The sequence below is a fragment of the Coregonus lavaretus genome (genome assembly GCF_964263955.1).
Source record: "Coregonus lavaretus genome assembly, chromosome: 15".
Lineage (NCBI taxonomy): Eukaryota > Metazoa > Chordata > Actinopteri > Salmoniformes > Salmonidae > Coregonus > Coregonus lavaretus.
In genome coordinates this window covers 23,659,314-23,680,113 of record NC_140002.1, presented here as the reverse complement: position 1 = coordinate 23,680,113, position 20,800 = coordinate 23,659,314, and the positions used below count along the sequence as shown (strand labels likewise).

Sequence of the window (20,800 nt, the reverse complement as noted above, 5' to 3'; positions counted from 1 at the left end):
GCAAATGACACCCTATCTTCCTGTTTTACGGGTGATGCACAGCGGGGGGGGGGGGGGGGGGGGGGGGGGGGGGGGGGGGATGCTGTTGCTGTAACGTTGTGTCTTATAATCTGTTTTATTTTCCCTCCAGCGGCATCTGAGACACACAGCACAGCCCAACCCTGAATACAGATAGATAGCCAGGCTGAGGCTCACAATCACACGCTTTTCAAAGAGGAAGAGTACTTTGGGCTAAGATTAATGGGAGTGACTGTTTGGATTTTCAAACCAATAAATACTTTTTTACATTCCTTTATTGTAAATCTAATCAATGATTGTATAGTTGTTGTTGTTTGACTCTTTTCCGATCACAACATGATAACTACACATGACATGATGACGATGTTTTCTCCTTTATCTTTACAGTAGAGATAGTAAGCTGTTTCTCATCTTCCTACACTCCAAATAAAGTGTTGTCCTGTTGTGTTGATCACCTCTGAGAGGACATGGTGTACCATCACAGCGTTAGTCTGCTCATCTATGTTTTAGCAGACACACTTAGCACTATGTTTACTCTATAAGAGTGGGCATTATGTCCAAAGCATTATGTCCACATGCACGCTCCCTGGTTGTTCAATATTTCCAATGACATCCTGAGATAGTGACCATCTCCTTGATTTTAAACATAATAAAATAAGTATACATGCTGTGGAGTCCTATTCCCCACTCTTCTGTGTGCCTCTCACTGTGCACATGCACTCTTCATCTCTTTTCATCTCAGTGTGTTCAACTTTGTCTCTCTCAGGGGCTTGAGATGAGATCGAAAGATTGCAGTGTGATAACAGTTAAATAGCCTCTCATTTAACACTTGAAGTGTATTTTAGGTTTGTGTCTTAGTGGCTGGATATGTAGCCTATTTTGAATTTCTGCCTACGTTCAGACTGCTTAATCTTATAAGCATTTTATGATTTCCCAGTGTGGCACAGCCGTCGGTGGCCATTGTGTGATTATAATTATAACCCAGGCTCCTTTGTTGCCTTTTCATGTCCTCATTTTCCAAATGTGAACAATTGAAATGGCAGTAATATTCTAAAATATAATAATATGATATATAATATCATAATACAATACTAGAATATTGTCAAGTAATATCACAGCAATATGTAATGGAAATCTGATATGATTCAAGATCTTTCATCTAGAATTCATCCTGTAAAGGCAAAACAAACCCATTCGATATTAATAAAGATGACAGCTAGTTATTTGAATATAAATTCTGCTTGTTTTTTGTTGGTCATGTGATCGATACTTAATTTCCTTTGTTGGGCGGCGGCTGAGGCTGGCAGGGGCCAGAGAAGACAGAGAGAGGGAAATTAACTGGAGGCTCTGCTACTGCAGTCACAGCCACAACCTCTTATCCCAGATCACTGTCTGGTGTCTCCCTGTCTCTGTTCCACACTCTGGTTCATATCTCCTATCACTGACAGTGATAACAACACTCCCCCAATAGATAGACATGGAAAGCAAATTATTACACAATGGAGGCCCTATGTATGAACCACTGATAAATATGGCAGCAGGCAGAAATCATTTTGGGAAATCTCAATTTACTGAATTTACCTTTAGTGTGTTTTAGTCACTTGCTGTGTGTTGTAGTCACTTGCTGCAGCAATGAACAGGGTGGACAGAATGACAGAAAGGACACAAGATCAGTTGGATAACAAAGCAAGCACTCTATCATGTAGGAACTATCTTATTTATGTGCAATCAGTGAAAGCATTACCATGTTGATTTAAATCTCAGTTGGTACATTCCAAATACATTCCAGAATACTTCAATACACTCTCACAGCTGTAATACGCTGACTGCGCAAGCGGCAGGACTTCTGGTTTCTCATTTTACTGAATATAATATCCACTTTTCACTATGTAATAGGGCAACAATATGTGATTATACAGATATACTAATCACAATATTTCACATTGTTTGTTTGCATGATTTAAATCTAACATTCATTTGCATGAGAAAAATTCCACTTGATCAATAGTTATTGCTCTAGTATCCTATGGTGCCAATGACATCTATAGTGCCACCAACTGGTCTGGTGCAGCCATCTTAGGTTGCAGTGACTTTATATTCACACAGCTTCTAAGGACATACACACTGAGTGTAAAAAATATTAGGAACACCTTTTGCCTTCAGAACAGCCTCAATTTGTTGGGGCATGGACTCTACAAGGTGTCGAAAGCGTTCCACAGGGATGCTGGCCCATGTTGACTCCAATGCTTCCCACAGTTGTGTCAAGTTGGCTGGATGTCCTTTGGCTGGTGGACCATTCTTGATACACATGGGAAACTGTTGAGCGTGAAAAACCTAGCAGCGTTGCAGTTCTTGACACACTCAAATCGGTGCGCCTGGCACTTACCCTATTCAAAGGCACTTAAATATTTTGTCTTGCCCATTCACACGAATGGCACACATACACAATCCATGTCTCAATTGTCTCAAGGCTTATACATATTTCTTTAACCTGTCTCCTTCCCTTCATCTACACTGATTTCAGTGGATTTAAATAATAATATGCCATTTAGCAGACGCTTTTATCCAAAGCGACTTACAGTCATGCGTGCATACATTTTTGTGTATGGGTGGTCCCAGGGATCGAACCCACTACCTTGGCGTTACAAGCGCCGTGCTCTACCAGCTGAGCTACAGAGGACCACCATTTAACAGGTGACATCAATAAGGGATCATAGCTTTCACCTGGATTCACCTGGTCAGTCTATGTCATGGAAAGAGCCAGTGTTCCTAATGTTTTGTACACTCAGTGAATTGTCCTAGCTAGCTGAGCTGTTTTACAAGAAAACACCTGAGATGACTCAAACACTGTAGCTAGGTAGCAAGCCCTCATCTGCAACAATGTTATTGGGGTGTGGGTATGTAGGATTTGTCTTTGAATTTTAAGTTAACTGTCATTGAAGTTGGTGGTTACTACTGGTTTCAGATCCTAGGCGAGATAAACTATCCATCATGTTTTGTCATTGGAACAAGCCCAATGACTTTGCCTCCGGGTATCCTACAAAAGGAAATTTCGCAACTGGATATGTGATAACCCAGCATCTCCCAAAAACAGATGTCCAGCCCCGGCAAAATATTTTTTGCATACTTTAGCATATTTGCGTATGTGCTAATATGCATCTACTGGTATAGTGTGGCCATCTTTGAATGCATCAACATTATTTTCTCAAAGTCTTTAGGGACTACTACTTTTAGTCCATGAAAATATGCTTTTTTGAAAATTATTTTAAGCATTAGTATTACATAGTCAAAAAGTGAATTGTTAATAGTTTCCTTTTTTTTAAGATATGCCAATGCCAGACTTCATCATGGTAATGTCTTTAATTAACCAAAAAAATTAACATTTGATAGGCCATTGTGAAGTGGATTTACAAAGGATTTAAATGGACACGTAAAATCAGATTTTCTGATTGATCAATAACTCAGCCATCTCTTAACAAATCCCTTAGCTTTTCTCAAACTAAGTTAACAGATGTACCATACATTTGGTGTTATTTGAAGGTGGATATGAGGGTTTAAGTGAGACTGCTTATAACAGCACCACCTATAGGCCAATCAGTACCATTCTTTTTCACCAAGTTACTCATGGCCTCTAGTTTCTGTGTGCCAAATTAGAAAAACAGTTACCAATCTACGCTTGAGTTATTTGACCATGTCAAGATTTTTTTAAATCTAACAATAACAATAGCTTCGCTGTGAAACCCTAATAAATCATCTCTACCCCAGGGCAATGGTTCTTCAGATTGTTCCTCTGTATTCTTTCATTCATTGATGGAATTGTCTCTTCTCTCTCTTCCAGCCTGGAGTCTCCCACGCGGTCTCTGTACATGGAGGCCCCTAAAGGAATCCAGATCCTAGCAGAGGCAGGGGACATCCAGGCCACGTGTAGAAGTGACTTACGCCTGGAGTCCAAAGACGGAGAGGTAGGGGGCCCATTCTCTCAACTTTTATCTTTGCATCTTTTCTTACTCCTCTGTTAAATTAGTCAATGATCTAAAGGATTTCACCCCATAGCTTTTATTTTTTCAAGTTATGTCAGATTAGTTCATCACTGATCTCATGAAGGAAGTAAGTCAGGAAGGAAGGAATGCTGCATTAAGAGTTTTTAAACTGTGTACACTCTACATCTGTATATCTGTCTGTCGATGTTATGATCTGAAGTGAATGTTGATGAGGGTAAAACTTCACTAGTCCTATTGTAGCCCTTGGGTTATTCTTCCAAAGTTTTATCAGACAAGTTTAACAGAATCATGGGACTAGTTGATTCAACACATAAACAGAGGCCCCTCTCAATTTTATGGACTTGATGTGGCTTATATCAAACATTTTGTGCTTTGCTATCTTCCTCATATAACTGCACCCCTGCTCTCACACTCCATTTGAGTTGCCTTCCAACTGTCCATTTGTCACCTGCCTGACTCGCGGACAGACACTTCACAGACACCTCTCGCTCTCTAGGAGCCCCTTGGCACTTCCAACCGCAATTAATGGTGAGGTTTATCTATTAGAGACCTGCCCATTCCCGGCCCCTGGCTACTCTCTCACTGCAGAGATTATCTCAACAGCAGATGTGTGGAGAAGTCAGCTGAGACTCCCTGCTTAAAAGTGTTACAGGTCATTTGATAGGAATGTTTCCCTGAGGCGCCTGGTAATGACTCCTTTTACCTTTTATATTTAGAGCAGATCCTCTCCCGGCTAGGGAAATACAAGCCCTTAAGAGTCCCGGGAGGGCGAGGGGGAGAGGAGGTTAGAGAGATGGGATTTAGACTGAACGTCTGGGTGGGTGGAATAGTAAAGTTGGGCGAGAGAGAAGTGATACTGTACCAATTCAAATGATAATGTCAGAGTTAAGTGAAAAGTGATTGTTGGAATTGATTGGTACCTTAAACGCTGGGTATGTATTTGTCAATCTTAAATCATAAAGGAGTAAATAATTCAGCGTTCAGAGATGAGTTGGGTGTGTGGCCGTTAAGAGGTTAATGCCATAAACGGCTTTGTCTGGCAGCTATATCGGTCCGCTAATACAGGACTAGTAAAGGCCCAGTGCACTCCTTTTGTGAAAAATAATTTTTTTATTAAGATCGTTTTTTAATTCAGATTTTTCAGGGTGTGCTGCAGCACCCCTACTTCCCGTGGTTATGCTAACTCCTGTTCGTATATAAGATGGTTAGTCAAAGTCGTTTTTAACTGTAATCAGTTGATTGGTAACGATGACATGAACATGTGTTGGGGTTGACATCCATACAAGCATTATACTCAGACTTTTTCCTCAACATATTGTGAAATACACATAGAAATAATAGCCTAAATGTAGAGTCATTTTGTTTGGGAGCAATGAGGAGACTCGGGATCTTTCCCCCACAGTCCTTTCCCCCACGCATTTCCATGGTAATTCCATTGTTTTGGTCTAGTCCGATTGACCTCTTTACCACATCTATACATAAATAAATAACATGACTCTGTCTTCATTTAACCCGTTGTCTCCCTGTGGTCAGATCACTCTGGACGCGCGGAGGATCAGGCTGCTGCGTCTGCCTGAGGGCAAGGCCTCTCCCTCGGGAACCACTACCAGACAGACTGTCTATGAGGTGTGTGTCTGTCCCAACGGGAAACTCTTCCTCTCACAGGCCGGGACAGGCTCCACCTGCCAGATCAGCAACAATGTCTGCCTCTAGAACACACACATGCACACGCACACACACTGAAACACACACACACACACATACAGTATATACATACATACATACATACATACAGTGGGGAGAACAAGTATTTTATACACTGCCGATTTTGCAGGTTTTCCTACTTACAAAGCATGTAAAGGTCTGTAATTTTTATCATAGGTACACTTCAACTGTGAGAGACGGAATCTAAAACAAAAATCCAGAAAATCACATTGTATGATTTTTAAGTAATTAATTTGTATTTTATTGCATGACATAAGTATTTGATCACCTACCAACCACTAAGAATTCCGGCTCTCACAGACCTGTTAGTTTTTCTTTAAGAAGCCCTCCTGCTCTCCACTCATTACCTGTATTAACTGCACCTGTTTGAACTCGTTAACTGTATAAAATACACCTGTCCACACACTCAATCAAACAGACTCCAACCTCTCCACAATGGCCAAGACCAGAGAGCTGTATAAGGACATCAGGGATAAAATTGTAGACCTGCACAAGGCTGGGAAGGGCTACAGGACAATAGGCAAGCAGCTTGGTGAGAAGGCAACAACTGTTGGTGCAATTATTAGAAAATGGAAGAAGTTCAAGATGATGGTCAATCACCCTCGGTCTGGGGCTCCTGCAAGATCTCACCTCGTGGGGCATCAATGATCATGAGGAAGGTGAGGGATCAGCCCAGAACTACACGGCAGGACCTGGTCAATGACCTGAAGAGAGCTGGGACCACAGTCTCAAAGAAAACCATTAGTAACACACTACGCCATCATGGATTAAAATCCTGCAGCGCACGCAAGGTCCCCCTGCTCAAGCCAGCGCATGTCCAGGCCCGTCTGAAGTTTGCCAATGACCATCTGGTTGATCCAGAGGAGGAATGGGAGAAGGTCATGTGGTCTGATGAGACAAAAATAGAGCTTCTTGGTCTAAACTCCACTCGCCGTGTTTGGAGGAAGAAGAAGGATGAGTACAATCCCAAGAACACCGTCCCAACCGTGAAGCATGGAGGTGGAAACATCATTCTTTGGGGACAGGACGACTGCACCGTATTGAGGGGAGGATGGATGGGGCCATGTATCGCGAGATCTTGGCCAACAACCTCCTTCCCTCAGTAAGAGCATTGAAGATGGGTCGTGGCTGGGTCTTCCAGCATGACAACAACCCGAAACACTAAGCCAGGGCAAGTAAGGAGTGGCTCCGTAAGAAGCATCTCAAGGTCCTGGAGTGGCCTAGCCAGTCTCCAGACCTGAACCCAATAGAAAATCTTTGAAGGGAGCTAAAAGTCCGTATTGCCCATTGACAGCCCTGAAACCTGATGGATCTGGAGAAGGTCTGTATGGAGGAGTGGGCCAAAATCCCTGCTGCAGTGTGTGCAAACCTGGTCAAGACCTACAGGAAACGTATGATCTCTGTAATTGCAAACAAAGGTTTCTGTACCAAATATTAAGTTCTGCTTTTCTGATGTATCAAATACTTATGTCATGCAATAAAATGCAAAATAATTACTTAAAAATCATACAATGTGATTTTCTGGATTTTTGTTTTAGATTCCGTCTCTCACAGTTGAAGTGTACCTATGATAAAAAATTACAGACCTCTACATGCTTTGTAAGTAGGAAAACCTGCAAAATCGGCAGTGTATCAAATACTTGTTCTCCCCACTGTACATACATACATATCAAAACACAAACGCACTGAAACAAACATCCACATTTATACTGAAACACACACATGCACTGAAACACATACAGTATACACAAATGCACACACTGCAACACGTAGAAAAACACACATCTACACATACACAGAAACACACGCAATCATGCATATACACTGACACTTAGGGGGTCTGTTCCTCCTAACAGCCTTTGACAGGAACTGAGAGGGATCCTCCTGAGATTTACAAAGAGACACTCGGAGTGACAATGTTCTGTTCGATGTCCTGAAGACAATTTCAGTACTAGAATCACTAGGGTGATCACCCACATTAGAAACTCTGCAATATCCTGCCATTTCCCCATCTCTGCTTCAAGCCACCTACCACACATGTAGTGATAGAAGGCTATTGCTATTTTGTTCTATGATTAAAAAAAATCAGATATTGTAACTTTTGAATTATGAAGAGTGTGCCAATAGTGTTTTCTTTTGTGAATGATTTTGACTGTCAACGTGGCAGGCTTGGTTTCACTTTCATATCATGTCAATTCATGTCAATGTTGACTTTTTAGAATCATAAAGAAATGAAAAGCAGCAAAGATTTTAAACCCACACCACTAAGAGAACATTAGTAGTAGTAGTAAACATTGCATGGTGATGGTCTTCACAGGTGGTCACCCTACCAATTCCTCGTACTGGGACTGACCTACTCTGTTCAAAGAGGGGAAACTGTGCCTGTGCCTTATATCAATGCACTTGTGGCAAGGAGAAGCACATCACACAGACTTTCTTTTGTTAACATTATATTCTTCCTTTCGGTTCAATCCTTTTTGTGTGTAGAGGATGGGAATGCAAATATATCTCTGACTCACCCAACTGCATGCATCCACACCCTCTCTCTCTTCTTCTCCTGTCATCTCTTTTCAGCGGTTTAATGCCTTTGACAAGAAGATCAGGGCTGACATATTGGTAAACACATGGTTTTTGTTTTTGAAATATAACTTTTTATACCGTTTATCTGTAAATACACATAATCACATCTGAGTGTGTCAAGGGCACAACCTCATGAAATGAAAAATCTGCTATTTTTCTCAATAAAAGCTTTTATAATATCATGTGTTTTTCAAATAAAATTTAAAAAAGATTGAATAAGTAAACATCTTGATATTCTACAGGTAAGCATGTTTAGTAAACCATGTTTGCCTGTTGGGAGAAATTCTATTGCTTTTTCTTTATTTTGGCCATCTTCTTTGTGTGAACTTCTCACACACTGAGATCAACAATAAACCGAACGCGTGCCCATTTTGTTTTGCAGTTGGGGGTGAGGTCTTTGCATTCCTTGCGTGTGTGGTGTGGAATTTGTTCTACTAAGAGTTTTTTGTTGTTGTCTTTTATCGACTGTGTATTTGGCTTTACTTATTTAATGATGCTCAGAGTTACAGACACACAAACCAAAAAGTGGAGGGGCCCCTACTATGACTTAACACATAGAAATCTTGTACGGTACTCGTTGAGTACTTGTCTTGTCCTTAGCTCCCATACACTGCAATCCTCTTGAAGCGATCTGAAGTGAACAGTGTCTGTGTTCATGTTCATTAGAGAGCAAATGGATGTCCTAAAGTCCACTATGCCTGGCATCAACATCCTCAATTTTTACTCCATTTGAATGGGGCTGTTTGCCTCATCTTCGACCACTTGTTATTAGCTCATCATCCATGCTGAAGAAAGCAATACAGTCTTCAGGAGGGTTTTTACCACAGGGTTTTTACAACTCTGTCAATGTTGTGGAGCATTGTGCTACTGTATATTTAACAGATGTTACGTTTTATATCGGCTCTGTAAAATTATATAAATATACTTTTTTTCTCCACATAAAAGCATTTTATTTATTTAGATTTCCGATGTGCACACTGTAAAATGCCACTGAGTATTGTTCAGAGTATATAATAAACTAAATAGCAAGATGACTGAACCATTTCCCCAGGCACATTGCATTTCATTTTGTCTGTTTTATACACTTATTATTGTCTGAAAAGCAGATCAGTTGCACTAAACTACAGCATTCTTATATTTCAGATGTTTGGCACCATCGAAAAGTTATGAGACACACACATACTGTATATACAGTGCCACATCCCTTTCACAGTTGTCACATTTTGTTGCCTTCAATTTTTATCTAAAAAAGGATTACAATGGATTTGTTTTCCTACTGGTCTACATACACAACCTACTTCACATTTTCAAAGTGAAAGAAAAATTATAGAACATTTTCCAAATGAATAGAAAACATTGATTGCATATGTCTTTACACCTCAGAGTTAAAACTTGGTGGAAGCATCTTTAGCAGCCATTAAAGCCGTGAATCACTTTGAATAAGATTCTACCAACTTTGCACAATTCTTAGGGCAATTTATATCCATTGTTTTTGTCAAAATGGCTCAAGCTCAGTAAATGTGGTTGGGAATCATTGATGAACAGCGTTATTCAAACCTTGTCTCTGATTTTCAAGCATATTTAAGTCAGGACTGATACTGGAACACTCAGGAAAACTCAACACCACTTGGAAAGCCATTCTGGTGTGACTTTTGCATTAAAATGTGTGTAATTATCCAGCTGAAAAATAAAACTATATCCCAGGGTGACAATGGCTTGCGAAAGTATTCACCCCCCTTGGCATTTTTCCTATTTTGTTGCCTTACAACCTGGAATTAAAATTGATTTTTTGGGGGGTTGTATCATTTGATTTACACAACATGCCTACCACTTTGAAGATGCAAAATATATTTCTTTGTGAAACAAACAATAAATAAGACAAACAAACAGAAAACTTGAGCGTGCATAACTATTAACCATATTTCCCCTTAAACCACACAAGTGTTGCTTTAGCAGTATGCTTAGGGTCATTGTCCTGCTGGAAGCTGAACCTCCGTCCCAGTCTCAAATCTCTGGAAGACTGAAACAGGTTTCCCTCAAGAATTTCCCTGTATTTAGCGCCATCCATCATTCCTTCAATTCTGACCAGTTTCCCAGTCCCTGCTGATGCAAAACATCCCCACAGCATGATGCTGCCACCACCATGCTTCACTGTGGGGAAGGTGTTCTCGGGGTGATGAGAGGTGTTGGGTTTGCGCCAGACATAGCGTTTTCCTTGATGGCCAAAAAGCTAAATGTTAGTCTCATCTGACCAGGGTACCTTCTTCCATATGTTTGGGGAGTCTCCCACATGCCTTTTGGCAAAACCCCCCAAAAAAATATTTAAGCAATGGCTTTTTTCTGGCCACTCCTCTGTAAAGCCCAGCTCTGTGGAGTGTACGGCTTAAAGTGGTCCTATGGACAGATACTCCAATCTCCGCTGTGGAGCTTTGCAGCTCCTTCAGGGTTATCTTTGGTGTCTTTGTTGCCTCTCTGATTAATGCCCTCCTTGCCTAGTCCGTGAGTTTTGGTGGGCGGACCTCTCTTGGCAGGTTTGTTGTGGTGCCATATTCTTTAAATTTTTTAATAATGGATTTAATGGTGCTCCGTGGGATGTTCAAAGTTTAAGATATTTTTTTATAACCCAACCCTGATCTGTACTTCTCCACAACTTTGTCCCTGACCTGTTTGGAGAGCTCCTTGGTGCCCCTTGCTTAGTGGTGTTGCAGACTCTGGGGCCTTTCAGAACAGGTGTATATATACTGAGATCATGTGACAGATCATGTGACACTTAGATGGCACACAGGTGGACTTTATTTAACTAATTATGTGACTTCTGATGGTAATTGGTTGCACCAGATCTTATTTAGGGGTTTCATAGCAAAGGGGGTGAATACATATGCACGCATCACTTTTCCATTAATTATCTTTTAGAATTTATTTTTTTCATTTCACTTCACCAATTTGGACTATTTTGTTTATGTCCATTACATATGGTGCAGTGGTCTAAGGCACTGCATCGCAGTGCTAGCTGTGCCACTAGAGATCCTGGTTAGAATCCAGGCTCTGTCGTAGCTGGCCGCGACCGGGAGACCCATGGGGCGGCGCGCACAATTGGCCCAGCGACGTCCAGGGGAGGGGAGGGATTTGGCCGGCAGGGGATGTAGCTCAGTTGGTAGAGCATGGCGTTTGCAACGCCAGGGTTGTGGGTTCGATAAAATAATGTATGCACTAACTGTAAGTCGCTCTGGATAAGAGCGTCTGCTAAATGACTAAAATGTAATGTAAAAATGAAATCCAAATAAAAATCAATTTAAATTACAGGTTATAATGCAACAAATGAGGAAAAACGCCAAGGGGGATGAATACTTTTGCAAGGCACTGTAGGTATTCAGAGGTCTGAGGCAGGTTTTCCTCTAACTTTTTACCTGGGCTTTGCTCCTTGAATATTTATTTTGATTTCCTAACAAACTCCCTAGTCACTCTTGGTGACAAGCATATCCATAACACGATGCTGCCACCACAACACTTGAAAATACAGAGGATCAACAACATTGCATTTACTCCACAATACTGTCTTTTATACCATGGCATTGTTGAATACTCGTTTCTGATTGGCTTGAAGGGAATTGTAGAGTGTGCATTATTTCCCTATAATGCACAATATATCAGCACGGTAGAATTCAATAGCTATAGTTCACTCTTACATGTTTTGTTTGAACTGCTTTTGAAAGCAAAAATCGAATTTAAAACATTATTATCATTGTTGAATTCGATTTTCAATATAGCAAGCTAAGACTGATGGTTTGGTTGGCTAAACTAGCAAGTCTGTTTGTCTGTTTGGCAAATACTGTAGCTATCTAGTAAACTTTCTAGCTACTTCAGTGGATGTTGAACATATTTCTACTGGAAAATGAACACATTTGTAGTGGCAATGTGTTAAATTATAGCCATGGTATAAAAGGGATAATCAACTCAGGGCTCTATGCATTCTCTGGAAGCTCACGTTTTCTGGAAGCTCCGCATACTCGTCGTGGAGCACACCTTCCACGTCGTTCATTATTTTCCATAGAACCCATAGCCCCTCATTGATTATCCCTTACATATGACAAAGTGCGATGATGGAAGCCTGTGTTAAAAGTTCACTCCAAATAATCTATTATGTTTGCAACAAGGCTGTTAAGTAATACTGCAAGACAACATGGCAAATAAATCCACTTTTAGGCCTAAATTAAAAACTTCAGGTTTGGGTAAAATCCAACACAACACAACACAGAGTGAAACAAAGTACTGTGGTGGCAGCATCATGTTAAGGGTATGCTTGCCACCGACAGTGACTGGGGAGTTTGTCGGGATCAAAATAAATATGAAAGTGGCAAAACCCAGGTAGAAAGTTAGAGGAAAACCCGCCTAGTTGTATTTTTCAGCGAGACAATTACAAAATGGCTTTCCAAGTTGTGTTGAGTGTTCCTGACTGGTCCAGTCTCAGTCCTGACTTAAATCTGCTTGAAAATCACAGACAAGGTTTGAATATTGCTGTGCATCAATGATTTCCAACCAAATTGACTGAGGTTGAGCAATTTTGACAAAATCCTTATATACATATGTGGCTGAAAGAGTTGTGCAAAGTTGGTAGAATCTTATTCAAAATTATTCACAGCTGTAATGGCTGCCAGAGTTGCTTACACCAGGTATTAACTGAGAAGTGTGAAGAAATATTCAATCAAGTCATCTTCATTTTTTTATTTGGAAAATGTTTTATAATTTTTCTTTCACTTTGAAATGTTTAACTAGGTTGTGTAAATCGGCAGATTTCTTTCTCCTATTTAAACTAGTTTTTATTACATTTTAAGGCAGCAAAATGTGACAACTGTGCAAGGGGTGTGTAGACTTTCACTAGCGACTGTGCATACACACATGCACACACACACACACACACACACACAAACATGTGTGTGTCCAGTTCTAATTGACTGAATCAGAGGAGTGTATCAACACCACCCAAATTGACATTTACTTTAAATTACAATAACGCTCTAATGCTTAATTTACTACACGATAAGGATTGAATAGAGCCCTAAGTATTTGCTAAGTGCCCAGTCACTAGTTGCCTCTGCAAAAGCCCCAATAACTAAGGATTGTAAATCATTAAAAGCAGACCCAGTCCTCCACTACTCTTCTGTCTACTGCACACATGCTATTCTAACTACCAGTTATTGAATAGTTTCTGAATGGGTGTTTTTGTCAACATCCTGAACACTTGACTAGGGCTTACCAAGGTCAAGATGGTATTTTATTAGCTTAGGATGATTGCATGTAGTTTGAATGAACAGTCACTCACTAGACATTGCTTCTGGTTCTGGCTACACAAATGAACAGCCATTAATATGGATGACTTAATCTATGGATGACTTAATCTCTTAATCTAATAAGAGACACTGAAGCCACAAGTTAATAATTGCCTTCGTTCAAGGCTGTCCTCTGAAACAAGTCTGTTAGCCCAAACTGAATGAAGATGTAGGAGCTCAGCTTATATAGGATGTGACTACTTCTGAATCAGATTTTCCTAAAGGGCTTAATCAAACATACTTTACACATATCTTCAGAGGGATTATCTGACATGCATGACTTCATATGGATTATTTTAGACCCCTTACATGATTTGTGAAATAATTTGGTATAAAAAAAGCAAACCCTCAAAATAAAACCCTGCCAATAAAACCAAACCCACAAAAGTCTCAAAAGGGTCTGTGAATTGACAGTGTCTGTCTGGCAGTGGTTCTTTTATAGACTGAGAGTGACAGATGGCTACGAACGTACATAGACTTTGTCTGTTATGATGGGGACATAGTTATACTGTATGTTCAATGGGCTAACAGCCAGTGGCTCCAGACACATAATTATAAATATACCAGAGCTATAATTTTACAAGACATATTTTTTTGGGTCTTCTAAACACTACTGTGCTAGCTACTGTATGTGTTGTCTCTCACACCTCTCTAGTTGAACGAGGTCTATCGAGCTAAAAGCAGGACTTTGAGTGCCATGTTTATAATATTCTAATTTACTTTTAATTGGGTGTAAACACTAAATGATTGAAGGACATACAGTACCAGTCAAAAGTTTGGACAAACCTACTCATTCAAGGGTTTTTCTTTATTTTTACTATTTTCTACATTGTAGAATAATAGTGAAGACATCAAAACTATGAAATAACACATGTGGAATCATGTAGTAACCAAAAAAGTGTTAAACAAATCAAAACATATTTTATATTTGAGATTCATCAAATAGCCACCATTTGCCTTGATGACAGCTTTGCACACTCTTGGCATTCTCACAACCAGCTTCACCTGGAATGCTTTTCCAACAGTCTTGAAGGAGTTCCCACATATGCTGTGCACTTGTTGGCTGTTTTTCCTTCACTCTGCCGTCCGACTCATCCCAAACCATCTCAATTGGAAAATCTCCAATTTGGAATCCAGACCAAAGGACACATTTCTAACGGTCTAATGTCCATTGCTCGTGTTTCTTGGCCCAAGCAGGTCTATTCTTATTATTGGTGTCCTTTAGTAGTAGTTTCTTTGCAGCAATTCGACCATGAAGGCCTGATTCACACAATCCCCTCTGAACAGTTTATGTTGAGATGTGTCTGTGTCTTGAACTCTGTGAAGCATTTATTTGGGCTGCAATTTCTGAGGCTGATAACTCTAATGAACTTATCCTCTGCAGCAGAGGTAACTATGGGTCTTCCATTCCTGTGGCGGTCCTCATGAGAGCCAGTTTCATCATAGCGCTTGATGGTTTTTGCGACTGCACATTTTCCATATTGACTGACCTTCATGTCTTAAAGTAATGATGGACTGTCGTTTCTCTTTGCTTATTTGAGCTGTTCTTGCCATAATATGGACTTGGTCTTTTACCAAATAGGGCTATCTTCTGTATACCCCTCCTACCTTGTCACAACACAACTGATTGGCTCAAATGCATTAAGAATGAAAGAAATTCCACAAATTAACTTTTGACAAGGCACACCTGTTAATTGAAATGCATTCCAGGTGACTACCTCATGAAGCTGGTTGAGAGAATGCCAAGAGTGTGCAAAGCTGTCATCAAGGCAACGGGAGGCTATTTGAAGAATCTCAAATATAAAATATATTTGGATTTGTTTAACACTTTTTTGGTTACTACATGATTCCATAAGAAATTGTGCATTCTTGTGTAATTTGTTCCCTTCTTAGCTTCACAAAAATGTGTTGCACTATGTGTCGAGGAGATTTTGAACAGCAGTACATGTGAAAGGAGCACAAAATGTTCATGAGGACATGTTGAAAACAAAACGACACTCACAATCAATCACGTTTTCACTTTGCTTTGAGTTTGGCATGATAGGTAATTCTCCCATCTGTCTGAAAATAGTGTAAATACAGCTAGTCATTTGGAACGTAATCTCTGTTAACCCAGAAATAAAATCTCGCGTGATATGTTCAACATGATTAATTTCTGTGTTCATGCATGTTAGAAATTGAGAGTTGCAAAAGGAACCCCCCCCCCCCTCCAATCCGTGTGGGCACATGTGCGAACCACTCGAGGCGAAGCAGTTTAAGCACTGCCTTCGCCCAATCCTGATACATCCAAATAACCAGTGACGAAACCCCAAAAGCCTGAACTAATGCTGCTCGTTATCTCACGCATCCCATTTAGACCCGGCAGATTCTTCAGTCTACATGCAGAATCTGCCTACGGGAACGGGACATCGGTTACCTGTCTTCATTTCAATCAAAAGACAATATTGTTTCATATTTCAAAATGCAGATCTGATATATCGCTTTCAAAAGTGAAAGATATGTCATCCATGTTGTGTGTGGTATGACATTAATTTCATTCATATTCATTTATTTAGTCCTCTTTCAGAAGATTTAATTAAGATATTACATTTCAAAATGGTGGGTTGACACATTTTTGCTAAGACGGACAAATCATTGTAATGTGTATTTTTTAAATACTTTTTTCTTCTTGTTTTTACGTGATGTAAATGAAGAAGATCCTTGCACATTCTATGCAAAACAAATGGATATAGACATCATTGTAATAATGCGAAGATGTATGTCAGTTAACTATCTTAATTTTATTTCTGTATAAAGTTTGTATTTAGGAATTGAGCTGCAATCTAAACTGTATCAATAAACTTATTTTAAAATGAGTATATTCATTTGTGGGCATATTCACTCTGAGTACAAGGAAAAGGAAACATCATACAAAACATTTTGTCCATCAGATAGTTGTTCTATGTTTTCACATGTCCTTGTTTATGTTCTACCCTCCAGTAACTCAGTTAACACCAGGTAAAGCATATCTCACAGCATGAGACACCTAAACACAAAGTGACGGGGAATGTAGAGTGCTTTTATCACTCACATCTTATACATTGGTGCAAAGTGGACTGAGAGAAATTGCTGTAGAGGAGAGGGGGGTAAATTGAGCCATTCTTTAGATTCAGCATCACTACATCAAGAGAAATATAGTATTCTTTCTAACAAATATATCTACATATATTTCAGGATGTTGTCTATCCCTGGAAACAATCAGAATTCATGTAAACATAACCGTTTTGAAAACATAGCTTGTCAAAATAAAAGGGGTCTATGGACAGGGTAAGTTGAGCTGCCTTGGGGTATGTGGGTGATGGTGTCCTGTGACAGTGGGTAATGGTGCTGGTAGGTCACAGTTTAATTAATGGAATGGGGGTGTGGTATATTTTATATCTTAACTGTATTCAGATATAGATCTCTCTTTTCAATATCACTTACCCTTTCATTTATTGACCAGTTGTCTGGGACAGGGATGTTGTTTCAATGTGCCAATTCATTGGAAGTTATCTACATTTGAGGCTACTAAACCCATTAAACTGGTCCATGAGATTATTTATATGTTTAGCAAGCTCAGACTCCATTGTCATCAAATAAGACCTTGTGTGCCCCTGCTACTTTAACATAGCCCCTCTTTCGCACAGGTACATGCTCATTTTCTTTTTTGTCAATGTACCTCTTCAGTGTCATTTAGTCTATGTTTGCATCCCTTGCTGCTGCTCAAATGGACTTCTTCCATTCTCTCACTTCATTGGCTACTCTCTCAAAAACCTCAAGAGTATTTGGTATTTGATTAGGATCCCCATTAGCTGTTGCAAAAGCAGCCGCTACTCTTACTGGGGTCCACACAGAACATGAAACATGAAACATGACATAATACAGAACATTAATAGACAAGAACAGCTCAAGGACAGAACTATATACATTTATATATACTATATACAAAATGGCACATGTAGCCTACATATCAATATATACACACAAACTATCTAGGCCAAACAGGGGAGAGGCATTGTGCCGTGTTGCTTTATCTGGGGGTTTTTTAAACAGGTTTGCTGTTCATTTGAGCAACATGTGATGGAAGGGAGTTCCATGCAATAATGACTCTATATAATACTGTACACTTTCTTGAATTTGTTCTGGATTTGGGGACTGTGAAAAGACCCCTGGTGGCATGTCTTTCTTTCTTTCTTTTATTTAACCTTTATTTAACCAGGTAAGCCAGTTGAGAACAAGTTCTCATTTACAACTGCGACCTGGCCAAGATAAAGCAAAGCAGTGCGATAAAAACAACAACAACACAGAGTTACATATGGGATAAACAAAACATACAGTCAATAACACAATAGAAAATCTATATACAGTGTGTGCAAATGTAGTAAGTTATGGAGGTAAGGTAATAAATAGGCCATAGTGCAAAATAATTACAATTTAGTATTAACACTGGAGTGATAGATGTGCAGAAGATGGTGTGCAAATAGAGATACTGGGGTGCAAATGAGCAAAATAAATAACAATATGGGGATGAGGTAGTTGGTGGGGTAAGTGTGTGTGTCAGAGCTGTGTGTAAGTTGACTATGCAAACAATTTGGAATTTTCAACACATGAATGTTTCTTATAAAAAGAAGTGATGCAGTCAGTCTCTCCTCAACTCTTAGCCAAGAGAGACTGGCATGCATAGTATTTATATTAGCCCTCTGATTGCAATGAAGAGCAAGACGTGCCGCTCTGTTCTGAGCCAGCTGCAGCTTAACTAGGTCTTTATTAGCAGCACTTGACCACATGGCTGGACAATAATCAAGATAAGAAAAAACTAGAGCTTGCAGGACTTGCTTTGTGGAGTGTGGTGTCAAAAAAGCAGAATATCTCTTTATTACCGACAGACCTCTCACCATCTTTACAACCATTGAATCTATATGTTTTGACCATGACAGTTTACAATCTATGGTAACACCAAGTAATTCTGAGTGGTGCAGTGGTCTAAGGCACTGCATCGCAGTGCTAACTGTGCCACTAGAGATCCTGGTTCGAATCCAGGCTCTGTTGCAGCCGGCCGCGACCGGGAGACTCATGGGCGGTGCACAATTGGCCCAGGGTAGGGGAGGGAATGGCCGGCAGGGATGTAGCTCAGTTGATAGAGCATGGCGTTTGCAACGCCAGGGTTGTGGGTTCGATTCCCACTGGGGGCCAGTATAAAAAAAATATGTATTCACTAACTGTAAGTTGCTCTGGATAAGAGCGTCTGCTAAATGACTCAAATGTAATTGAGTCTCCTCAACTTGTTCAACAGCCACACCATTCATTACCAGATTCAGCTGAGGTCTAGAGCTTAGGGAATGATTTGTACCAAATACAATGCTCTTAGATTTAGAGATGTTCAGGACCAGTTTATTACTGGCCACCCATTCCAAAACTTACTGCAACTCCTTGTTAAGGGTTTCAGTGACTTCATTAGTTGCGGTTGCTGACACGTATATGGTTGAATCATCAGCATACATGGAAACACAGGCTTTGTTAAATGCCAGTGGCATGTCATTGGTAAAAATAGAAAAAGTAGAGGGCCTAGACAACTACCCTGCGGTACACCATACCCTATGTACATGTTTGACATTAGAGAAGCTTCCATTAAAGAAAACCCTCTGAGTTCTATTAGATAGATAGCTCTGAATCTACGATATGGCAGAGGTTGAAAAGCCATAAAACGTACGTTTTCTCAACAACAGGTTGTGGTCAATAATATCAAAGTCTGCACTGAAATCTAACAGTACAGCTCCCACAATCTTCTTATTATCAATTTCTGTCAACCAATCATCAGTCATTTGTGTCAGTGCAGTACATGTTGAGTGCCCTTCTCTATAAGCATGCTGAAAGTCTATTGTCAATTTGTTTACAGAGAAATAGCATTGATCCGGTCAAACACCACTTTTCCAACATTTTTCTAAAAACTGTCAGCAAGCTGATTGGTCTGCTGTTAGAACCAGTAAAGGCCGCTTTACCACTCTTGGGTAGCGGAATAACTTTGGCTTCCCTACAGGCCTGACGACAAACACCTCCCTCTAGACTCAGATTAACGTAATGACAGAAAGGAGTGGCCATAGAGTCAGCTTCCATCCTCGGTAGCCTTCCATATACGTTTTCAATGCCAGGAGGTTTGTCATTATAACAATAATTTTTTCACCTGTCCCACACTAACTTTACAAAATTTTAACTTACAATGCTTTTCTTTCATTATTTGTTTTTTTTATGCATGAATACGATGGCTCACTGTTCGTTGTTGGCATTTCCTGCTTAAGTTTGCCCACTTTGCCAATGAAGTAATCATTAAAATAATTGGCAAAATCAAATGGTTTTGTGATGAATAAGCCATCTGATTGAATTTTTCTTTCTGCCCATAATTTCATTTAAAGTACGCCAACGTTTTTTTCCATCATTCTTTATATCATTGATCTTGGTTTCATAATACAGTTTCTTCTTCTTTTTGTTAAGTTTAGTCACATAATTTCTCAATTTGCAATAAGTCAGCCAGTCAGATGTGCAGCCAGACTTATTAACCACTCCTTTTGCCCCATCTCTTTCAACCATACAGTTTTTCAATTCCTCATCAATCCATGGAGCCTTAATAGTTCTAATAGTCAGTTTCATAACAGGTGCATGTTTATCAAAAGTTGGAAGAAGCAATTTCATAAATTCATCAAGTGCAGTATCTGGATGCTCCTTATTAATCACATCAGACAAACGTTTTTTACATCATCCGCATAAGAGTCACAGCAAAAACTTTTGTATGATCTCTTATGCAGTCTTTGTGGTGATGGGAGAACCTTCCAGAAGGACAACCATCTCTGCAGCACTCCACCAATCAGGCCTTTATGGTAGAGTGGCCAGATGGAAGCCAATCCTCAGTAAAAGGCACATGACAGCCCACTTGGAGTTTGCCGAAAGACACCTAAAGGACTCTCAGACCATGAGAAACAAGATTCTCTGGTCTGAAGAAACCAAGATTGAACTCTTTGGCCTAAATTCCAAGCATCACGTCTGGAGGAAACCTGGCACCATCCCTACGGTGAAGCATGGTGGTGGCAGCATCATGCTGTGTGGATGTTTTTCAGCGGCAGGGACTGGGAGACTAGT

General features: G+C 40.0%; 1 protein-coding gene across 1 annotated transcript in view; it reads left to right on the top strand.

Moving 5' to 3' along the window:
- The window catches only part of LOC311142989 (delta-sarcoglycan-like), a gene marked incomplete at its 5' end in the record, with an annotated part of 67,504 nt that extends 61,703 nt beyond the window's left edge, over positions 1-5,801 (top strand). Inside the window, 2 exons of the mRNA XM_084178775.1 lie at positions 3,857-3,980; positions 5,553-5,801. Coding sequence (XP_084034901.1) covers positions 3,857-3,980; positions 5,553-5,732 — 304 coding nt within the window. The 3' untranslated portion in view covers positions 5,733-5,801. The remainder of the gene's footprint in view (positions 1-3,856; positions 3,981-5,552) is intronic.
- Between the last annotated feature and the right edge of the window lie 14,999 nt (positions 5,802-20,800).